The sequence below is a fragment of the Dipteris shenzhenensis genome, chromosome 5 (assembly GCF_047967505.1).
Source record: "Dipteris shenzhenensis isolate YYH24624 ecotype China chromosome 5, Dip_SZ_1.0, whole genome shotgun sequence".
Lineage (NCBI taxonomy): Eukaryota > Viridiplantae > Streptophyta > Polypodiopsida > Gleicheniales > Dipteridaceae > Dipteris > Dipteris shenzhenensis.
Window position 1 is genome coordinate 25,647,947 of NC_141600.1, and position 23,241 is coordinate 25,671,187.

Consider the following 23,241-nt stretch of genomic DNA (forward strand, 5'->3'; position numbering starts at 1 on the left):
TTGCGGATGTGCATATCACTGGGGAAAAAATGGTGTATAATGCGTGATCGGCCATGCAAAGCATATCCGATGGTCACAATACTTTGAATGAACCTCAACCTAGTTGAAAATAACTTGTGTTTAAAGTGGAGCCCCCATCTGAGAAGTACTTGTTTGAATAACACACCTAGGACGTGTTTTTTTATGGTTGTGCATGACACTAAAGCAAAAATGGTGTTTTATGCTTGATCGACAATGCAAAGCATATCCGATGGGCACAATACTTTGCACACACCTTCAACTAGGTGGAATTGACTTACATGCAAAGTGGGGCGCCCATCCCATAAGTACTTGATCGGATAACATACCTAGCATCATGTTTTTTTACGGATGTGCATGACACTAAGGCAAAAATGGTATTTAATGCTCGATCAACCATGCAAAGCATATCCAATGGGCACAATACTTTTCCTATGACTTAACATAGGTGGTATTGAAATGTTCTCAAAGAGGCACACCCATCCGATAAGTACTTAGCTAGATAACATACCTAAAGGCGTATTTTTTTGCGGATGTGCATATCACTACTGAGAAAACGTTGTATAATGCGTGATCGGCCATGCAAAGCATATCTGATGTTGACAATACTTTGCATGCACCTCAACCTAGTTGAAATGGACTTGTGTGCAAAGTGGAGCACCCATCCGATAAGTACTTGTTTGAATAACACACCTAGGACCGTGTTCTTTTATGATTGTGCATGACACTAAGGCAAAAATGGTGTTTTATGCTTGATCGAAAATGCAAAGCATATCCGATGGGCACAATACTTTGCACACACCTTCAACTAGGTGGAATTGACTTACATGAGAAGTTGCATTCCCATCGCATAAGTACTTGATCGGATAACACACCTAGCAGCGTGTTTTTTTACAGTGCATGACACTAAGGCAAAAATGGTATTTAATGCTCAATCGACCATGCAAAGCACCTTCAACTATGTGGAATCGACTTACATGCAAAGTGGCATGCCCATCCCATAAGTACTTGATCGGAGAACATACCTAGCATCGTGTTTTTTTACGGATGTGCATGACGCTAGAGCAAAAATAGTATTTAATGCTCGATCGACCATGCAAAGGATCACTTGGCGTGTCCATCTAATGAGTACTTGATCGGATAACTTCTGCCACCAATAAATTAAGTACTAATTAAAAATGATAATAAATGAGTAGATTATTAAAAAGAGACTAATATTTATGTAATTGTTGCTACTGCAGCTTGCTTGCAAAGGACTCTCACAAAGGAGATGGCTATAGATTTTGTTCCAGGGATGGATGTGATTTTATGTAGCAAAAGAGAAGTAGTTGCATTTGCTACAATCCATGATAGTGATCCCAATTCAGTTTGCCACTTTCGAAGACTTGGCGAAGATAAGGTGGCAGTTACTGTATCAAAGATTCTTAGCGCACATGTTGAGCTAAAGTATAAATGTGGAGATATGGAAACACTTGGAGATGTTATTCCCTACAATACATCCAACAAATCATTTATATCATGGGACAAAGATGAGACTTATGCAATAGACATTATCAAGAATACAAAGTGCACCACCTTGGATTTTACTATAGGGGACATTTTACAAATGAGATCATTTGCAAATAAGACTATGGCAGAAGGTGAAGTATTGGGATTTGAACAAGTGGAGCAATGGTCATTTGCACAGATGAGGATTCTAAAAGTCACTGATGATGGTATGGTTGATAACCTAACATTCTTATGTGATCCCTACTATGAGGTAGGCAAGAATATGAGATGGAGCATGCAATTTGTAAACATGAGAAAGAGGCACGTGGTTTTCAATGATAAAGACAAGGTATACTACAATATCAAAGGACCTAAAAACAGTGCCCATGTGCCAGGCTCTATCACTTCAAATGTGGATGATTTCAATGTACTCAATTATAGAAGTGACATCTTATCTGGGGTGGATGAGATCATTGGTTCCGAGAAACAAAATGATTTTAGAAGCGAAGCCTTATTTGGGGTGGATGAATTCTTGCATAGTGAGAAGGGCAAAGGTTTCAATAGCAATGTCTTGTCAAGTGTGGATGAGTTCATGCATATTAACAAACCTGGTGTCAATCAAGCTTGTGGATTTGTGAAAGCCATGCAAGATGTCCCAATGAGTGATGTTCTCTCAGGAGTGGAAGAGTTTCAAGGTTCTCAATACTCTCGTAGAATATTGAATTCATTGAATGGCCCTAAGAGTATGTTAAAAATGAGGATGAGATCAACAGAGGATTATTCAATATTTAACTTTGATTGTGATATGGCCAAGGATGCAACGACCAATCATGGATGCTTGGTTACAAACAAATATGAGGACAAGAAGTACATAAATATAGATAACAACGTGCACGAGGAACGAAAATGTTGTATAATGCGTGATCAACCTTGCAAAGCATATCCGATGTTGACAATACTTTGCAAGCACCTCAACCTAGTTGAAACAGACTTGCGTGCAAAGTGGATCGCCCATCCGATAAGTACTTGTTTGAATAACACACCTAGGACCGTGTTCTTTTATGATTGTGCATTACACTAAGGCAAAAATGGTGTTTTATGCTTGATCGACAATGCAAAGCATATTCGATGGGCACAATACTTTGCACACACCTTCAACTAGGTGGAATTGACTTACATGCAAAGTGGCATGCCCATGCCATAAGTGCTTGATCGGATAACATACCTAGCAGTGTGTTTTTTTACGGATGTGCATGACACTAAGGCAAAAATGGTATTTAATGCTCCATCGACCATGCAAAGGATATCCGATGGGCACAGCAATTTTCCTATGCCTAAACCTAGGTGGTATTGAAATTCTCTCAAAGAGGCACACCCATCGGATAAGTACTTGTTTGATTAACACACCTAGCACCGTGTTTTTTTATGCTTGTGCATGACATTAAGGAAAAAACGGTGTTTTAGGCTTGATCGACAATGCAAAGAATATCTGATGGGTACAATACTTTGCAAACACCTTCAACTAGGCAGAATTGACTTACATGCAAAGTGGCACGCCCATCCCATAAGTGCTTGATCGGATAACATACCTAGCAACGTGTTTTTTTACGGATGTGCATGACACTAGAGCAAAAATAGTATTTAATGCTCGATCGACCATGCAAAGGATATTCGATGGGCACAACACTTTCCCTATGCCTCAACCTAGGTGGTATTGAAATGTTCTCAAAGAGGCACACCAATCCGATAAGTACTTGGTCAGATAACACCTCTAAGGGCATGTTTTTTTGCGGATGTGCATATCACTAGGGGAAAAATGGTGTATAATGCATGATCGGCCATGCAAAGCATATCCGATGGTGACAATACTTTGCATGCACCTCAACCTAGTTGAAACGGACTTGTGTGCAAAGTGGAGCCCCCATCCGATAAGTACTTGTTTGAATAACACACCTAGGACCGTGTTTTTATATGGTTGTGCATGACACAAAGGCAAAAACGGTGTTTTATGCTTGATCGACAATGCAAGCATATCTGATGGGCACAATACCTTGCACAAACCTTCAACTAGGTGGAATTACCTTGCATGCAAAGTGGCATTCCCATCGCACAAGTACTTGATCGGATAACACACCTAGCAGCGTGTTTTTTTATGGATGTGCATGACACTAGGGCAAAAATGGTATTTAATGCTTGATCGACCATGAAAAGCATATCCGATGGGTACAATACTCTTCCTACGCCTTAACCTAGGTGGTGTTGAAATGTTCCAAAAGAGGCACACCCATTCGATAAGTACTTGGTCAGATAACATACGTAAGGGCGTTTTTTTTTGCGGATGTGCATATCACTACTGGAAAAACATTGTATAATGCGTGATCGACCATGCAAAGCATATCCGATGGTGACAATACTTTGCATGCATCTCAACCTAGTTAAAATGGACTTGTGTGCAAAGTAGAGCCCCCATCCGATAAGTACTTGTGTTTGAATAACACACCGAGGACCGTGTTCTTTTATGGTTGTGCATGACACTAAGGCAAAAACGTTGTTTTATGCTTGATTGACAATGCAAAGCATATTCAATGGGCACAATACTTTGCACACACCTTCAACTACATGCAATTGACTTACATGCAAAGTGGCATGCCCATCCCATAAGTGCTTGATCGGATAACATACCTAGCAGTGTGTTTTTTTCCGGATGTGCATGACACTAAGGCAAAAATGGTATTTAATGCTCGATCGACCATGCAAAGGATATCCGATGGGCACAACAATTTTCCTACACCTCAACCTAGGTGGTATTGAAATTTTCTCAAAGAGGCACACCCATCCGATAAGTACTCAAGGGTCAGATAACACACCTAAGGGCATGTTTTTTTGCGGATGTGCATATCACTAGGGGAAAAACGGTGTATAATGCGTGATCGGCCATGCAAAGCATATCCGCCGATGGTCACACTCCTTTGCATGCATCTCAACCTAGTTGAATAGGACTTCTGTGCAAAGTGGAGCCCCCATCCAATAAGAACGTGTTTGATTAACACACCTAGGATCGTGTTTTTTTATGGTTGTGCATGACACTAAGGCAAAAATGGTGTTTTATGCTTGATTGACAATGCAAAGCATATCCAATGGGCACAATACTTTGCACACACCTTCAAATAGGTGGAATTAACGTACATGCAAAGTGGCATTCCCATCGCATAAATACTTGATCGGATAACACACCTAGCAGCGTGTTTTTTTACGGATGTGCATGACACTAAGGCAAAAATGGTATTTCATGCTTGACCGACCATGAAAAGCATATCGAATGGGAACAACACTTTTCCTATGCTTTAACCTAGGTGGTATTGAAATGTTCTCAAATACGCACACCCATCCGATAAGTACTTGGTCAGATAACATACCTAAGGGCATGTTTTTTTGTGGATGTGTATATCACTACCGGAAAAATGTTGTATAATGTGTAATCGACCATGCAGAGCATATCCAATGGTGACAAAACTTTGCACGCATCTCAACCTAGTTGAAAGATACTTGCATGCAAAATGGAGCCCCCATCCGATAAGTACTTGTTTGAATAACACACCTAGGATCGTGTGTTTTTATGGTTGTCCATTACACTAGAGCAAAAATGGTGTTTTATGCTTCATCGACAATGCAAAGCATATCCGATGGGCATAATACTTTGCACACACCTTAAACGAGGTGGAATTGACTTACATGCAAAGTGGCATGCCCATCCCATAAGTACTTGATCGGAGAACATACCTAGGAGCGTGTTTTTTTACGAATGTACATGACACCAAGGCAAAAGTTGTATTTAATGATCGATCAACCATGCAAAGCATATCCGATGGGCACAATACTTTTCCTACACCTCAACCTAGGTGGCAGCGTGTTTTTTTACGGATGTACATGACAGTAAGGCAAAAATGGTATTTAATGCTCGATCGACCATGAAAAGCATGTCCAATGGGCACAATACTATTCCTACACCTTAACCTAGTTGGTATTGAAATGTTCCAAAAGAGGCACACCCATCCGATAAGTACTTGGTCAGATAACATACGTAAGGGCGTGTTTTTTTCTGGACATGCATATCACTACCGAAAAAACATTGTATAATGTGTGATCGACCATGCAAAGCATATCCGATGGTGACAATACTTTGCACGCACCTCAACCTGGTGGAAAGATAATTGCATGCAAAGTGGAGCCCCCATTTGATAAGTACTTGTTTGAATAGCACACCTAGGACCGTGTTTTTTTATGATTGTGCAGTACACCAATGCAAAAACGGTGTTTTATGCTTGATCCACAATGCAAAGCATATCCGATGGGCACAATACTTTGCAAAAACCTTCAACTAGGTGGAATTCAATTACATGCAAAGTGGCATTCCCATCGCATAAGTACTTGAAGGGATAACATACCTAGTAGCGTGTTTTTTACGGATGTGCATGACACTAAGGCAAAAATGGTATTTAATGCTCGATCGACCATGAAAAGCATATCCTATGGGCATAATACTTTTCCTACGCCTTAACCTAGGTGGTATTGAAATGTTCTCAAAGAGGCACACCCATCCGATAAGTACTTGGTCAGATAACATACCTAAGGGCGTGTTTTTTTACGGATGTGGATATCACTACAGGAAAAACGTTGTATAATGCATAATCAACCATGCAGAGCATATCCTATGGTCAAAATACTTTGCACACATCTCAACCTAGTTGAAACGGACTTGCGTGCAAAGTGAAGCCCCCATCCGATAAGAAAGTGTTGATTAACACACCTAGGATTGTGTTTTTTAATGATTGTGCATGACACTAAGGCAAAAACAATGTTTTATGCTTGATCGACAATGCAAAGCATATCCGATGGGCACAATACTTTGCACACACCTTCAACTAGGTGGAATTAACTTACATGCAAAGTGGCATTCCCATCGCATAAGTACTTGATCAGATAACACACCTAGCACGTGTTTTTTTACGGATGTGCATGACACTAAGGCAAAAATGGTATTTAATGCTTGATCGACCATGCAAAGCATATCCGATGGGCACAATACTTTTCCTACGCCTTAACCTAGGTGGCATTAAAATGTTCTCAAAGAGGCACACCCAGTCGATAAGTACTTGGTCAGATAACATACCTAAGGGCATGTTTTTTTGCGAATGTGCATATCACTACCGGAAAAACGTTGTATAATGTGTAATCCACCATGCAGAGCATATCCGATGGTGACAATACTTTGCACGAATCTTAACCTAGTTGAAAGATACTTGCGTGCATAATGGTGCCCCCATCCGATAAGTACTTGTTTGAATAACACACCTAGGATCGTGTCTTTTTATGGTTGTGCATTACACTAGAGCAGAAATGGTGTTTTATGCTTCATTGACAATGCAAAGCATATCCGATGGGCATAATACTTTGGACACACCTTAAATGAGATGGAATTGACTTACATGCAAAGTGGCATGCCCATCCCATAAGTACTTGATCGGAGAACATAGCTAGCAGCGTGTTTTTTTATGGATGTACATGACACAAAGGAAAAAATTGTATTTAATGCTCGATCAACCATGGAATGCATATCCGATGGGCACAATACTTTTCCTACACCTCAACCTAGGAGGCATTGACATGTTTTCAAATAGGCACACCCATCCAATAAGTACTTGGTCAGATAACACACCTAAGGGCGTGTTTTTTTGCGGATGTGCATATCACTAGGGAAAAAACGGTGTATAATGCGTGATCGGCCATGAAAAGCATATCTGATGGTCACAATACTTTGAATTAACATCAGTCTAGTTGAAACCGACTTGCGTGTAAAATGGAGTCCCCATTTGGGAAGTACTTGTTTGAATAGAGTTTGAATAACACACCTAGGACGTGTTTTTTTATGGTTGTGCATGACACTAAAGCAAAAACGGTGTTTTATGCTTGATCGACAATGCAAAGCATATTCGATGGGCACAATACTTTGCACACACCTTCAACTAGGTGGAATTGACTTACATGCAAAGTGGCGTGCCCATCCCATAAGTACTTGATCGGATAACATACCTAGCATCGTGTTTTTTTACGGATGTGCATGACACTAAGGCAAAAATGGCATTTAATGCTCGATCGAACATGCAAAGCATATCCGATGGGCACAATACTTTTCCTATGCCTTAACCTAGGTGGTATTGAGATGTTCTCAAAGAGGCACACCCATCCGATAAGTACTTGGTCAGATAACATACCTAAAGGCGTGTTTTTTTGCGGATGTGCATATCACTACCGAGAAAACGTTGTATAATGCGTGATCGACCTTGCAAAGCATATCCGATGTTGACAATACTTTGCATGCACCTCAATCTAGTTGAAACAGACTTGCGTGCAAAGTGGAGCCCCATCCGATAAGTACTTGTTTGAATAACACACCTAGGACCGTGTTCTTTTATGATTGTGCATGACACTAAGGCAAAAATGGTGTTTTATGCTTGATCGACAATGCAAATCATATGCAATGGGCACAATACTTTGCACACACCTTCAACTAGGTGGAATTGACTTACATGCAAAGTGGCATTCCCATCGCATAAGTACTTGATCGGATAACACACCTAGCAGCGTGTTTTTTTACGGATGTGCATGACACTTAGGCAAAAATGGTATTTAATGCTCAATCGACCATGCAAAGCACCTTCAACTAGGTGGAATTGACTTACATGCAAAGTGACACGCCCATCCCATAAGTACTTGATCGGATAACATACCTAGCATCGTGTTTTTTCACGGATGTGCATGACACTAGAGCAAAAATAGTATTTAATGCTCGATCGACCATGCAAAGGATAACTTGGTGTGTCCATCTGATGAGTACTTGATCGGATACCTTCTCCCACCAATAAATTAAGTACTAATTAAAAATTATAATAAATGAGTAGATTATTAAAAAGAGACTAATATATATGTAACTGTTGCTACTGCAGCTTGCTTGCAAAGAACTCTCACAAAGGAGATGGCTATAGATTTTGTTCCAGGGATGGATGTGATTTTATGTAGCAAAAGAGAAGTAGTTGCATTTGCTACAATCCATGATAGTAATCCCAATTCAGTTTGCCACTTTTGAAGACTTGGCGAAGATAAGGTGGCAGTTATTGTATCAAAGATTCTTAGCGCACATGTTGAGCTAAAGTATAAATGTGGAGATATGGAAACACTTGGAGATGTTATGCCCTACAATACATACAACAAATCATTTATAGCATGGGACAAAGAAGGGACTTATACAACAGACATTATCAAGAGCACCACCTTGGATTTTACTATAGGGGACATTTTACAAATGAGATCATTTGCAAATAAGACTATAGCAGAAGGTGAAGTATTGGGATTTGAACAAGTGGAGCAATGGTCATTTGCACAGATGAGGATTCTAAAAGTCACTGATGATGGTATGCTTGATAACATAACATCCTTATGTGATCCCTACGATGAGGCATGCAAGAATATGAGATGGAGCATGCAATTTTTAAACATGAGAAAGAGGCACGTGGTTTTCAATGATAAAGACAAGGTATACTACAATATCAAAGGACCTAAAAAGCGTGCCCATGTGCCAGGATCTATCACTTCAAATGTGGATGATTTCAATGTACTCAATTATAGAAGTGACATCTTATCTGAGGTGGATGAGTTCATTGGTTCCGAGAAACAAAATGATTTTAGAAGTGAAGCCTTATCTGGGGTGGATGAATTCTTGCATAGTGAGAAGGGCAAAGGTTTCAATAGCGATGTCTTGTCAAGTGTGGATGAGTTCATGCATATTAACAAACCTGGTGTCAATCAAGCTTGTAAATTTGTGAAAGCCATGCAAGATGCCCCAATGAGTGATGTTCTCTCAGGAGTGGAAAAGTTTCAAGGTTCTCAATACTCTCATAGAATATTGAATTCATTGAATGGTCCTAAGAGTATGTTAAAAATGAGGATGAGATCAACAGAGGATTATTCAATATTTAACTTTGATTGTGATATGGCCAAGGATGCAACGACCAATCATGGATGCTTGGTTACAAACAAATATGAGGAGAAGAAGTGCATAAATACAGATAACAACGTGCACGAGGAACGAAAATGGTCATACATATGCATGAAGAGAAAGCGAATCCAGGCAGATCCACAAAAGCAACCAAAGAGGAAGAGAGTAATGAAGGAGGAGAACATGTTAAATGCATTGGGATATCTATGTTGCAAGCAAAGATGTATACGCTTCATTGATCTTGCAGACATCAGGGAATGTAGAGGACACGTGTGGCAAAGAAGAGAAAGCGAAAGAAATGAATACCTTCTCACAAGTCTCTCTTGCTTTCTTCAAAATGGCAATAAAAGGCTAAGTTCAAGACAAAAGGCAAAACCTCTCGTAAATGGAAAAAAGATTTGCAATAAGGCATATCGCAATATTACTGGATTATCCCATGGTACATATTGGGATTTAGTCACCAAGGCAAAGGGCGGCAACAAATTTAGCATTCACGGTAATAGAGGAAGGTCCAAATCAAGAATCTCAATTGTCAGGGCAGTAGCAATTTTGCAAGACTTCATACATGAAAATGCTTTACCTCAACCCCATCAACGGTGACGCGATCATTGAAATGCACCTTCCAATGGGCTTGACAAAGCTCGAAGTATTTGACTCTATTGCAGAAAAGCAAAGGCAAAGAGGGGATGCCGTAGCTTCTTCTCATACTTTGTATACTCTTTGGAAGAAGAACTTTAGATATGTTAAAATCCCAAGGAGGCAAAAAATGTCAAAGTGCAATGTCTATGATGATTTAAAGCGAGCGATTGAGAGTGCAAATGTCCAAATCAAAGGGAATTATACAAAAAAAACCGAAAATATCATCATGACCTTATTTGACATTCCAGACAAAAATATGCATTTTGGAAGGAGCAAGCTATTTCGCATCCCGATGACTACATGTGCCTTATTGTAGATGGCATGGATTAGAATACAACAACATTGCCTCATTTTGTTGCCACTCCACCTAAATTACAAGGAAAGCACTTTCTAAAGACACATCTATGTGGAGTGTTAGTGCATGGAATTAAGTTCTTTGCAGATATATGGATTGATTCCTTGCATCTTCATGATAGCAATCAAGTTGTAACATCTATTATGAAGGCAAATCACAATGTACATGCAGAAAAAGGTCACCTACCACCGACTTTGAGAATACAAGCTGATAATTGCTGGCGAGAAAATAAGAATGTACTCATGTTTGCATTCTGCTCCATGCTAGTTGCTCATCGAATCTTCAATGAGGTCGAATGTGGATTTTTGTATGTTGGGCATACACATGAGGATATCGATCATGTTTTTAGCACAGTCTCAAGGGAGCTTAAATGCAAGGATGTGGAGACAATAGATGACTTGGTAAGAAGATGTGGTAGGCAAGTTGGTGGTTGTACGGAAAGTACAGTATGTGAGAGGCTCGAAAGAATGTATGATTGGAAGAGCTTCATTCTACCCTCAGGGGGGTCACTATGTATAAACCCTCTATATCACGTGTGTTCAAGGCATATTTCTAAAATCCCTTATCTGTAAATTTTTCATTAATAAAATGTACCCTTTTTCTATACAAATCTGTAAATTTTTTTGAAAATTGTTTTAAATACTCCCTTATGCAAATTAACTTTTGTTAAATTTAGATATTAAAAACATCCTTCTGTTGAAGTCACGTGATAGGGTTACATATAATGAGTGACCCCCCTGAGATTCTACCTTTCATACAAACGGGTGGTGATGCATTGACAGGTCATACCAATCCACACTACTTTTGTCTTTTTTTTAAAGATGAAAAACCCGTAATGCAATGGCAATAGTATTCTCATGATACAAATGGGAACCTGAAAAACCTTACAGTCTCTTAACTTCAATTCCCAGCAAGGAGAGGTATCCAACATGGGCTCCTATACAAGAATTCAATGAGAGGTCTAACTGTGAAATAGAAGGATTAAAAGCATTTATTACATACAAAGAGGAAATGCTCCGGAGATATCCTGATTCGAAGCCTATTTGGAGAGAACACACTACCATTGTAATTAACAAGACACGAAATTTAATAAAGGATCTTGAGAGAATGCGAGGCAAGGGTGTCAAGGAAGAATGAAATATGTTTTGGCCAAATGTTCATAACGATTTGCGCCCAGCTCCAGTCTTTGAAAATGAATTTGTATCATTACTCCCACGTCCATATTGTGGACCGAAGAAGAGAGAGTTTATGCCACAAGTAGATATAGAGGTCGATTGTTTTGTTGTGGTTCGGCCATCGGATGATGAATATGAGAATGTGAAGTTTTGGGTTGCAAAAGTAGTTGATGTGCAAAGAGATGACCAAGGGAGAGCTACAACATTTATTTTTTTCACAAAAAAAAAAAGAGAGCTACAACATTTACAGCGGTATGGTATGAGCCAAAGGGCAGGAAGGAGAATATGGATAACAACACATTGTATACTAATTGTATAATGAAGTAGTGGGTCCCAAATGATGAAGTGGTCTCTCAAGTTTCGACGGAGACAATCATAGTGTCTTGGCATTCAAGGGAAAAGAAATCAAAGAAGTGCATGGGATATGAGGTAGAAGGAAAAATAAAAATACCACAGCAAAGTATTTTGCATATACACGAATTTTTAAGGATGCTCGCCATGGAGGAAGTAGAAGGAGACAATGCAAATGAAGAATGTCCATGATTAAAGCTTTGTATTGAAGTCCATTGAAGGAATTTATTTGGGTACTAGGCAAGAAGCCAATTCAACACAATTATAATCAGAGTCATCACCTCCTATGTCAAATGAGAGTCAAAATATGCACTGGATGTCACCCAAGGGTCAAGGCTTGGCAAGACAATAGGGAGTTAATGCAGATGGCACCTGGCAAGGGACTATCACATTGAGCAATAAGACAATGGGGAGTCAATGCACCCAAGGGGCAAGGCTTGGCAAGAGAAGTGGGAGTTAATGCAGATGGCACATGGCAAGGGACTGTCGTGACATTGAGTAATAAGACAATGGGGAGTCAAATTATGTAGATGGCACGAATTGAGGCTCTTTAAGAGCAACAATTTAAATTGTAAACATATGTTCAATCTATATCATTTTGGATATAAAGACTCTAGCTAAGAGCAACGTCTCTCAATGTAATCATATAATGATAGCTATAATTGCTATTATAATTCTTTGGTTCAATACAAAACTTGGGTCTTATGGCATCATGTCTTTTTTCTATTTATTAAAAGTTTTAAAAATTTTGTGCATATTGCGAGTGACAATGTTATTTTCATGAAATATTTAAGTCTCCTTTCATGGATTTATAAATTTATCACGTCAAGGAAAAATATTAAAAATAATTAAATTAACAAATAACTTAGGTATAGCTAGAATTTCTAATATAGGATTATTTCAAATTCTTGCATGTTGGTGCAAAAGTATAGATTGAAAAAAAAATATTTTTATGTGAATATGATAGTGCCACAAAGTGAACTTTTGATTTGGGAAGAATATTTTCAAAAAGTAAAATTTTGATTTGGGAAGGATATTTTCACAAAGTAAACTTTTCATTTGGGAAGGATTTTTGGGCTTCGTCCTAAAACAACAGAAAAAGTCCAAAATTAATGAAATAGGTGTTCATATGTGCATAACACTAACCCATTAGAGTTGTATAGTTAGTCATTTGTGGTGTTCTCTCTAGCTATGCCCTCTCTCCTCATATCCACTCTTCTGCTCTCCCCTCTTCATATTTTGTCACATCTTTCACCAATCCTTTTGTACCAGTGAAATTGTTCATAGAGAGAATGCATGTCCCTTGAACTCGATTCGGTGTACTATCCATCGTGTAGATGACATTCTTTTGACCTTCTAATGGTTTCATCTCTATGAACCATTCTTAATGGTTTGTCATATGAGATGATGCACCATTGTCGATGTACCATGGATCCTAATATGCTTGGTCAACTTGGTAGCTAAAATCCTCTTTTGAATTACAATCAGTGTCTAGATACCCTGTATTAGTCTTTTGCATTTCCCCGGGATGATTTTTTCTTCTACGAAAATTCCCTCAATAGCTACTGGATTGATCGCCTTGGTCGTATTGCTTCTTGTGGTAATCTCTTTCATAGTGTCCAAACTTATGATAATAGTTGCACTATATGTTTGACACATTCATGGATGCATTCCCTCATCCTTGGAATCTTCCTCGATTGGAATGATTTCCTCTTTGTTGATTCTGATGTTGTCGAGGATGATGTTGATGTTGGTTTTGACTTTGATAATGATTTTATTGCTAATGATGACCACTTCGTTGGAATGATCTACCTCTACCTCTATTTCTATCTAAAGCTATGAAAGCTTGATCATTGGAATGACCTTTGCATGCATGAATGGCCTGAGTCCTGAGTTCTTCACTCATCAAGTAAAACTGACTGAAGTTCCTCTAGTGTTGGAATTTTTTTTTGGATGGAAATACTTTGGATTAGATTCTCATATCCCTCTTCTAGTCCATTCAAGATGACTTGAACCATTTCTGCTGGATTGGTGTAATGATGATCTTTGATCCTAAGTATGTAAACATGACCGGTTTCGCTGCTAATGTGGAAACTCAGGTTGATTTGGTTTCTCGGTGTGAGAATCTTGGAAAGGTTATCAAGGGGTTCACCTTAAAAAATTAGTGTACCACATGCATTCAAAAGGAGGGGTATTTTAATCCAACTTTTTGGGAAAAAATAACAGAATTACAATAACAAGAGGGGTTTTTTGATTCAAAATTTCAAAAAACTCACTTCGTTTATAAGCAAATAGGAGTGTTTTTATTGTGTGAGAAATTTTAGTTGAGGGGTTCTCTTTATACCCTTTGAATGCACGTGATACATAGGGTTTCTTAGTAGTTTACCCCCTGAGGAAGTGTTCTTGGACTCGTAGAGAGTTGCAAACATATCCCATGGAGGTTCGAGGAGGGAGGGAGTGAGAGAAGACAAGTTAGAGAACATAAAAATGCCACGTGATGGAAGGTGGAGGAGATAGTGCCATATGGCAAGATGGTGTGGGAGGAGCAAAGCTCACATGTGCAGGGAGACAAGTTGGTGGGGACAGCGCAACTGTGGGGAAGAGGCTGTAGCCTTGTGGGGCAGAGGGGGCAGTAAATGCGAGGGGCAACACATGTAGGCTCTCTCAATGGTGCCATGAAGCTTGAGGAATTAGAGAGTAAATGTTAAAGACGGTTCGCGAAGGCACAGATGCCTAGATTGGACACGTGGGAGCATAGAGGGAAGCACAGATGAGCAAAATAAACAAGTGGTAGCACATCGTCAAGGAGCATGAATTGCGATAGCATTGACACGTTGCATCATGCATGTGCAGTGGGGGGTCTACATACAAGGTGGTGGACAGAACTGTAGATGTGAGTGCATAGAGCACCGATAGAGAAGAACTGTAGTGGTGATTGGTGAGGCAGAGAGGCGACCAATCCAAGATGGCCACTATTGAAGTAGAGGCACTATGATCAAAGGAGGCATGCCACATTAGACTGCAGACTGAAAAGGGTATGCACCGATGCACTGAAAAGGGTTTCAACCAAATGATTGAACTTTTGTTACTGCTTTGAAATCTTCTTACAATGGTTAGTAGCACTACAAGAATGGGATCAAGTGGTTGGAAGCTATGTGAAAATAGGGTGCCTAGAGAAAGATAGAGCTATACAGTCCCATGTAGTGAATCGTGGATCTGATTCATATGTATTTGTTCGAATCATTTTATTGGGCATGTATGCAAAATGTGAGAGCATGGAGGATGCACATCATGTCTTTGATGTGATGGTGCATCGTGATATGGTGTATGCCCAAAAGGTAGATGGTGTGTGGGCTTTGGAGCTATAGGCACCAAATTACTAATGAGTGGCTTTGAGTCATATTCATTTGTAGGTACCTCTTTGGTGGATACTTATGTGAAATGTGGAAGCATAGAGGACGCTTGTCATGCCTTTGTTGATCATGATGTGGTTTCATGGCCCTACCATGATCTTGGGTTATGAGAGGGTTATGCCTCATCATGATGTGGTTTCATGGATATGCCCAGATGGAAGAGGGTTATGCCTCATCATGATGTGGTTTCTTGGGTTGCCATGATCTTGGGATATGCCTAGCAAGAAGAGGGTACATTGGCTTTGGAATTTGGAGTTGTATCCACTAATGCACTAGAAAGAGGCCCAACCAATGAACCTTCAACTTTTGTTGTTGCCTTGAAGCCTTGCGATAGCTTCGCAACCCTGCAAGAATGGGATCGAGTGGATGGAAGCTATGTGATCAAGAATGGGATCAAGTGGATGGAAGCTATGTGAAAACAACGTGCTTAGAGAAAGGAAGATTCATCCCCCCTTAGCCATCCACTCCCAGATAGTGAATCATGGATGTGAGTTGGATGTATTTATTGGATCCAATTTTGCTAGACATGTATGCAAAATGTGTGCATAGCATGTCTTTGCAATTTCCTAGATGTGCTAAGAAGGTGTTATAGAAAATCATAGAACTTTTATCACTGCATTGATGGCTTGCAAGTTAATGAAAAAAGTGTTGAAAGATGGTAAGCAAGTCAAGTGGCTTGGAATCAAATGTATATGTAGGTAATGCTTTGTTGAATACATATGCCAAGTGTGGGAGCATGGAGGATGCATAGAATGTCTTTGATGAGACGTTGTTCCATGATGATGTGGTCTCCTAGAATGTGTCTACACATGTATGTTGATTCTCTAGGCATGTGTGAGTGTATCTCTATGTGTATGCATGTGGTGTTATTATACATGTCTGTCTCTATGTGTGTATGTTTGTGCTTATATGGGTGAGTAAACACACAAGATCTCCCCAAGATACACACACCTGTACATAAGCATGGACCACATGAACATGTAGTTAGAGATGTGCACACTCAAACATGGCCAAAGACTCAACACACATGTACATCTATGTAGACACACCATGACCTATGTGCACACATAGGCAAACACACACATATGCATGTGTAGACACATAGGTATACAGTGTACACATGTACATGAGCATACATACACTTGAACATATGCACACATGTGGGAAATACAACTCTGGGTGTGTGTATGAGAGAGAGAGAGAGAGAGTATTGGTATAAAAAATATATTTCCCAAATAAATGCATTGTTAGGGCTTCATTGAGAATTGATTTAAAGGCACCCTAGGAATATCCACACGATGAGACCCAGCGAAGAGGGTCTCTCACCCGTCGTAAACTCGTACAAGTCATGCTACTCGTCACTCTTTATGGCGGCATTACAATAAATTCAGACGAGGTGCTAGAATCACAAAATGTAAATTCCAAATCATAAGAGAATGAAGATTGCTTTGTGCAATTCTTGTACTAATAGTGGTGCTCATTTTGAAATCACAGAAATCACGCTTACAGCCTGTAAAGCATTCCTTAGGCCGTGCTAACGAGCCAAAATTATTGTTACTTAGTTTACTCCATTTCAAAAGACTCCCGAACGCTAGTTCTTTTTGGTAATCGCGGATTCAAGCTGCTTCACAATTGAATCCGGAACGTCGAAGGCTTTTGTCAAAACAGAGTCCGGGATTCCTGCTCCGAACAAGATATCGGAAAGAACTACCAAGCCGGGACTCGCGCTGCTGAAGGAGGCCAGTGCATGTGCTTCCGTGTACATGCTTGGGTTCATCTGGAAGTGCACGAGACCCTTCGGGAAGACGAACAAATCTCCCTTCTGCAGCGTTTGATTGAACAGCTTGTTTGTGGTGTCTACCAAGCCAACCGTGAGGGTGCCGTCGATCACGTAAAGCAACTCCGTGCCGCGGGGATGAGTGTGGGGAGGGTTGAGGGAGCCCGGTTGGAACTCGAGGAAGGCTGCGGAGATGCCAAGGCCGTTGAGGGCAGGGAAGGCATCCACGAAGGCCTTGATAGGCTTGAAAGATCCGGCAGGAGCGTGTGCCCCTCCGCGAAAGCCCTCGAAGGTGAAGTAACAGCCATCGAGGGTACTTTCATTGACGCCGGCGGGGACTGAGAAGTCGGAGAGGAGCTCAGGGTCGCTCGCTTTTACGAGCTGCCCCGCACAAGCAAGAAGGAGGAGGAATCCGCAGACGGAAATGCAGGTGGCCATGCTTCTCTTCAAGGAAAGCCTGCACGTAACAAACAATGTAGGAGTTAGACCAGACGAGCAGCTTTTGAGCTTGGTACCATTTCTAACAGGATAGTCTAACGAAGCTGTCACAACAGTTATTTCACAGTCGTTCAATACAAAAATCAAGAGCAGAGCTTGAGTGAAACGATCGGAGCTATGATAATCCTGCACTATACCGAGATTGTAGTCTAAAATGCTGGCCCTTCGAGCCAGGAAAGAGAACTGCCGTGCTGCAGTGACGTTGAAGCACTGCTGCCTTATATAATATTCCCGGAAACTTGGCCGTCTGTACTCCAGTTTGTTTCCATCCTCGAGTAAGGTTCATGTTTAGCGTTGGTTACTCAGACCAGACTAATAAAAATGTAGAGACATACAATTTGATCGGCTTGAACGACAGAAAGTTCGATGAAGCCTGATATCTCTAGAATGATCCACACGTGGACGTGGGCGGGCTGTCCGCCGGCTAGTGTGCAGACCCCTTTATTGTAACTTTTCATTGAGTCTTCTTTGGGTCGAGTTTCGTAACAAGGTGAATGATATTTAATCATTCATAAGGCTTGCCCAAGATCCCAAAAAGAGAAAAATAAGATGAATTCGATGTGCAATGGACATGGTGCTTTAAAAATGGGGCAAGACTGTAGTACATAATGAATTGAAAGAAAAAAAGAGGGAGAGAGAGAGAGTGTGTGTGTGTGTGAGTTGAGAAAAAGATGTGATTTCTAGGGAACAAAATAGCAATTGGAACTTGGACCAATCATAAAAGGGCAAAGAATGTCTGAAATTGAAATCCCAATTTCACTTCTTAAGTGGAAATCTACAATAAGACCTACCCTTTAGGGAAGGCCAAAAAGTCATAACTTTCCTTTCTTCTTGGTGTTCCTCTCCCTCTTGTTGGTCAAGATTAGCATCAAGAGTATTGGTTACTGTTTCGTCCTCCTCATTATGAACATCTCGTTCATAATCAAGTATATCTACAATCTCCCCAACATCTTGTTCACCAATGGGAGGTTGAGGCTCTCCAGAAGCATAAAAAAACCTTGGATCAGACTCTGTAACTTCTTCATTCCCACTTCTTGGTACTCATCTGGCAACTCTCCTGGTGCTCTCACTCTTTGTTCAATAAATTGTATCTGTAAGGTGTCACACTCAAGAGCAACAACATTTCTTCCCCTCTTTAGAGCACTGACAGTTGTGGTGCCTGTTTTGGAAAACAAATTGAAAGAAGGTTAATTAAATCCATCATCAAAAGTTGAGGCTTTTGATTATGGATTAATTATGCCTATTAATTTACCACTCATATGTCTGAACTTTTTGCAAATGCCAGGTCTCTCAAACACATTTGTAGGAGTTGGTTTCATGGCAAAATTATATGTCCCTTGAGCTCTTAATCCAGATCGAGAGTGAAAACCAATCATTGCAAACTCACATGCCCAAGAAAGTCGATCAAGTTTGTACCCATGGATGTTGGGTTTAGTCCTGCAAGTAACACAACAAGACAAAGCACCCATAGACATGCACATAGATGCGTTTCTTTAACTTAAAAAAAACTTACGGGCCCATCTATTTGCGTGTCTATTGGCGTGCCTATAGACCTGCATCTATAGGCACGTTTATATAACAGACAGACGTAGCTATAGATGCGCCTATAGACGCACAAATACATGTTCAGCTAGAAATTTTAGAAAACAGAGAGACGCGTACATAGACGCATTTATAAACGTGCTTATAGATGCTCTACAGAATCTTTTTTGTTAATAAAAGCAGAATTTTGTGTGGTTGAACAGAATGTTGTGTATGTTGTGTATGTTGTGTATGCTATGTAGTTACAAGAATCCCATTTCCACATTGTGCAATTCAATTCTTACAGTCAACTGCATTTTAATTAGCACGATTGCAAGCACGTCTATAGCGAACGATTACAATTTCGAATAAAACATTACAACTCCAAAACGTTTAGTTCACAAGGAATTCATTGATAGAATGTTGCACAAGGAAATCGAAAGACAAAAAAATAAAAGGAGTGTATATTAATTTATAGCTCAAAAAGTGTTTGTATGTACATATAGCATGAAGCCAAGCCATGTCCTGTGGTTTCAAGTACAAAAAATAAGAGGAATGTATATACAAGAGAGGCACGAAGCCAAGCAGTGGCTTCAAGTACAAAAAAGAGTAGCTAGCACTACTTCTACAACTAATCTAAGTTCTCCGCGTCCTCGCTCGCTTCTTTGCTCCCTTCTTCGCCCCCTTCTTCGCTCCCTTCTTCTTCATCTTCTTCCTCCTGATTAACCGCAGGGCCCTGTAAACAAGGGACAACATGTATCAATGTATGAAAAATCAAATCTTTACTTAAAATATTGACATCATTTAACTACTTTTAAATACCTTGGGGGGCGCTCCAGTAGCCCGAATATACTGCTCCTGGGTACCTGCCCACGATATCAAGCTGCGAGATGACACAATTTATGGAGGGGTTAGTACAAAGAAACAACCTCCTAATAAACTACATAAACAATATAATTTGAGATTGATACTTACAAATTGGGCCTCCCATGATTCAACTCGCCCTGCTCTAAAATGCACGCTTCTATATTGCTCCATTTGGATCCTTCACAGCCTTCATTGCTTTCTTCCACTCACCCTTGTAAGTGGCGTGGGGCTGGCCCCTTGGTGGTTGACCACCCTCTCTCCTGGCAATCTCGGCTAGTGCCTGTCTCTTAAGCGAAGATCTTTTATTGGCAAGTATCGTAACAATCTTTGACTTGGCCCATTTATCTGTGAACTGAACATTGGGGAGATTGGGATACCTAGAGCAAACAGCAACGAGGGTCTCATCAACCAACTTTTTTGGTTGGTCTTTGTAGTAGTGAATAAAGCAATCTCTATAATTGTTAGCAATTATAGAGCGCATGAAGGCCATGATGTCCTTCCCTCGTGCATCCATCAAGATGCCTCCTATCTGAGTGATGTCATAGAAGATCGTACCATTACCCTTTGGGACGTCAGCATCATCTGAATCATCCCCGTCCCCACCACTACCCCCCCAAAGCACTATGCCATGCATCCCCCACCGCTCTCTCTACTACTACACCTGCTGCCCTGTCGTGTCGAGCTAGTACGCTGGCCACTCGTAGCTGGAGAAGCAACTCTCGATTGCACGGGAGTACCCTAGCCACTCGTAGTTGGAGAAGTGACTCTCGATGGCACAGGAGTACATCGGCGGCTCTGCGAGGCAGAAGGACCTTCTGACCGCACGGGGGGAGAAGGGGCTCGGCTCTGTAGCTGGCTGGGTTGTCTTGACTCCACTGGGGTAATCTCAGCTGGTGTGGGATTGGGGTGGTTTGGAGTCTGTACTGCGGACTCCTAGGGGGTGTTTGTAGTACCCCCGTCATGTATGTGTATAACTCCGCAGGAGTGGAAGGGTGCCCCAAAATGTTATATAACTCCCAAAAGATGGCATCCCGAAGATCTGGTGAGGCTGAAGAGCTTCCTGGCCACATGATGAACTGAAGAAAATAAAAGACGAAGATTACCATTGAGCATGCCCTTGTCACGAGATGCAAAATAAAAAATAGAGTGACAGCCTGACATTGAGCAAGCACTTATAGACTCCTGCATTCTTTGAATTAGAGTGACAGAAGTTTGTATCTACTTGCTCAATGTGAGGCTATTGAAGCTTCACATGGCGAAAAAGAGAAAAGGAAAGAGAGGAGAAAGGAGAAGAAAAGAGAGGAGAAAAAGAGAGAAAAAGTGGGGATAAGAGAGAGAAAAAGAGAGAAGAAAAGAGAGGAGAAAAGAGAGGAAAATAGAGGAAAAGAGAGGAGAAAAAAGAAAGGAGATAAGAAAGAAAAAGAGAGGAGAAAAGAGAAGGAAAGAGAGGAGAAAGGAGAGGAAAAGAGAGGAGAAAAAGAGAGAAAAAGTGGGGATAAAAGAAAGAAAAAGAGAGAAGGAAAGAGAGGAGAAAAGAGAGGAAAATAGAGGAAAAGAGAGGAGAAAAAAGAAAGGAGATAAGAGAGAAAAAGAGAGAGAAAACAGAAAAAAAGAGAGGAGAAAGGAGAGGAAAAGAGAGGAGAAAAAGAGAGAAAAAGTGGGGATAAAAGAGAGAAAAAGAGAGAATAAAAGAGGATGCTTTCCCTTTCCATCATTCATGCAATCCCTTTCTTCATTCATATAATCACTTATTTCCATCATTCAATATGCAATCCTTTTCTTGGAAGTGGGAGCCTTTGGCAAAGGGGAAGGGGAAGGGGAAGGGAAAGGGAAAGAGAAGGAAAAGGAAGGGAAAAGGGAAGAATACATAACAGACTGTCAGAGCGCATCTATAGATGCATCTATAGGCACGGTTGTCTGTTTTTCCAAAAGACAGATGCACTGTTAGATGTGTCTATAGACGCGCTCCAACAGATGCCTTTTTCAAAGAAATTGAAAAGGACATGCGCTCGACCCCAAAAAGAACAACACTAGTACCAAAAATATATGTTCCTTGCATACGACAAAGGACGATGACGAATCCAAAGAGGGCAACTTCCAAAGAAGATCAACCACCAAGAGACTTACCTTGAATAGAGGTATGGAAGCTTCTTGTCCTTCTTCAAAGATGCTTCTCTTTCTTCTCTTCCTTGTTTATTTTCTTCTCTTGTGTGCTTGGGGGTGATTGTGTAAGCCTGGAGATGAGTGTGGGTGCTTGGAGATAAGTGTGGATGCCCGGAGCTGTGTCTGTTAATAGGAAAGCAAGCCGCACGATGCTAAAAGTATGTGAAGGAAAGCAAGCGCACTAAAAGTAGGTTCGAAAATCAGCTACGCGTCTATCTGCACATCTATCAACGCATCTAAAGTACATTTTAGACGTGCCTATAGACAGACTCCACAGTACAGATGTGGTGTTAGATGCACTTTTAGATGCTCCATAGAGTTTTGACATTTACAACTCATGCAAGAATAAATTTTTTGGGTTGTTTATATGTAGGATGTCTTCATCGTCAATAAGTAGCTCCAATGAGGATGAATCCCTCCGTATCCCACCATCGCGAAATGTGGTTGGAGCAAAAAATCAAATGTATGTGTGATCGATGTCGAGGAAACATGTATCATGCACGTAGAATTACACTCAATCACATCTCAAATTATGGAGAATGGGATGTAACCGTAAACATGGTAAGTGTTAAAGAGTTAAGGTTGATTGAGATACCTATGGGTGTTCATGTGTTTGAGTTATGATCCCATTTTAATTTGATACAGGATGCAATGCCACACCTGCATATGTTGCCCTATGCTCATTGTGAGGAGGCAAAGCGTCAGCGATATGAGGTGGGATCTTCAAGAGGGACCGTTACGAATGCGTGGAGTGATGGGTGATAGTAGCCCTCTACCATTACCTCATGAGGCCGTGGAGGAGGAGGAGGTGTTTGATGATATGGTGCGGGATCTATATGTCCATCAATCCTCAAGTAGGGATGATAGCATGGAGCAGGACAATCTTTTTACTGTAACATCGACTCCACTGTTTGAGAGGTGCA

At 40.6% G+C, this 23,241-nt stretch overlaps 1 protein-coding gene across 1 annotated transcript; it reads right to left on the reverse strand.

Annotated features, from left to right (window-relative positions):
* Nucleotides 1-17,083: 17,083 nt before the first annotated feature.
* On the reverse strand, nt 17,084-18,225 carry LOC147901796 (germin-like protein 9-3). Its single transcript, XM_087374374.1, has 2 exons — nt 18,103-18,225; nt 17,084-18,037 (listed from the first exon to the last, which is right to left on the reverse strand). Exons 1-2 carry the CDS (start codon nt 18,223-18,225, stop codon nt 17,084-17,086), a joined length of 1,077 nt encoding a protein of 358 aa, XP_087230500.1.
* Nucleotides 18,226-23,241: the final 5,016 nt, after the last annotated feature.

Bases quoted from the DNA above. Each gene is read 5' to 3' on its own strand.
- LOC147901796 (XM_087374374.1), bottom strand. From the start codon at position 18,225: ATGAAAAGTTACAATAAAGGGGTCTGCACACTAGCCGGCGGACAGCCC. The intron at 18,038-18,102 runs GTATGTCTCTAC...ACCTTACTCGAG, and splicing joins TCGTTCAAGCCGATCAAATT to GATGGAAACAAACTGGAGTA.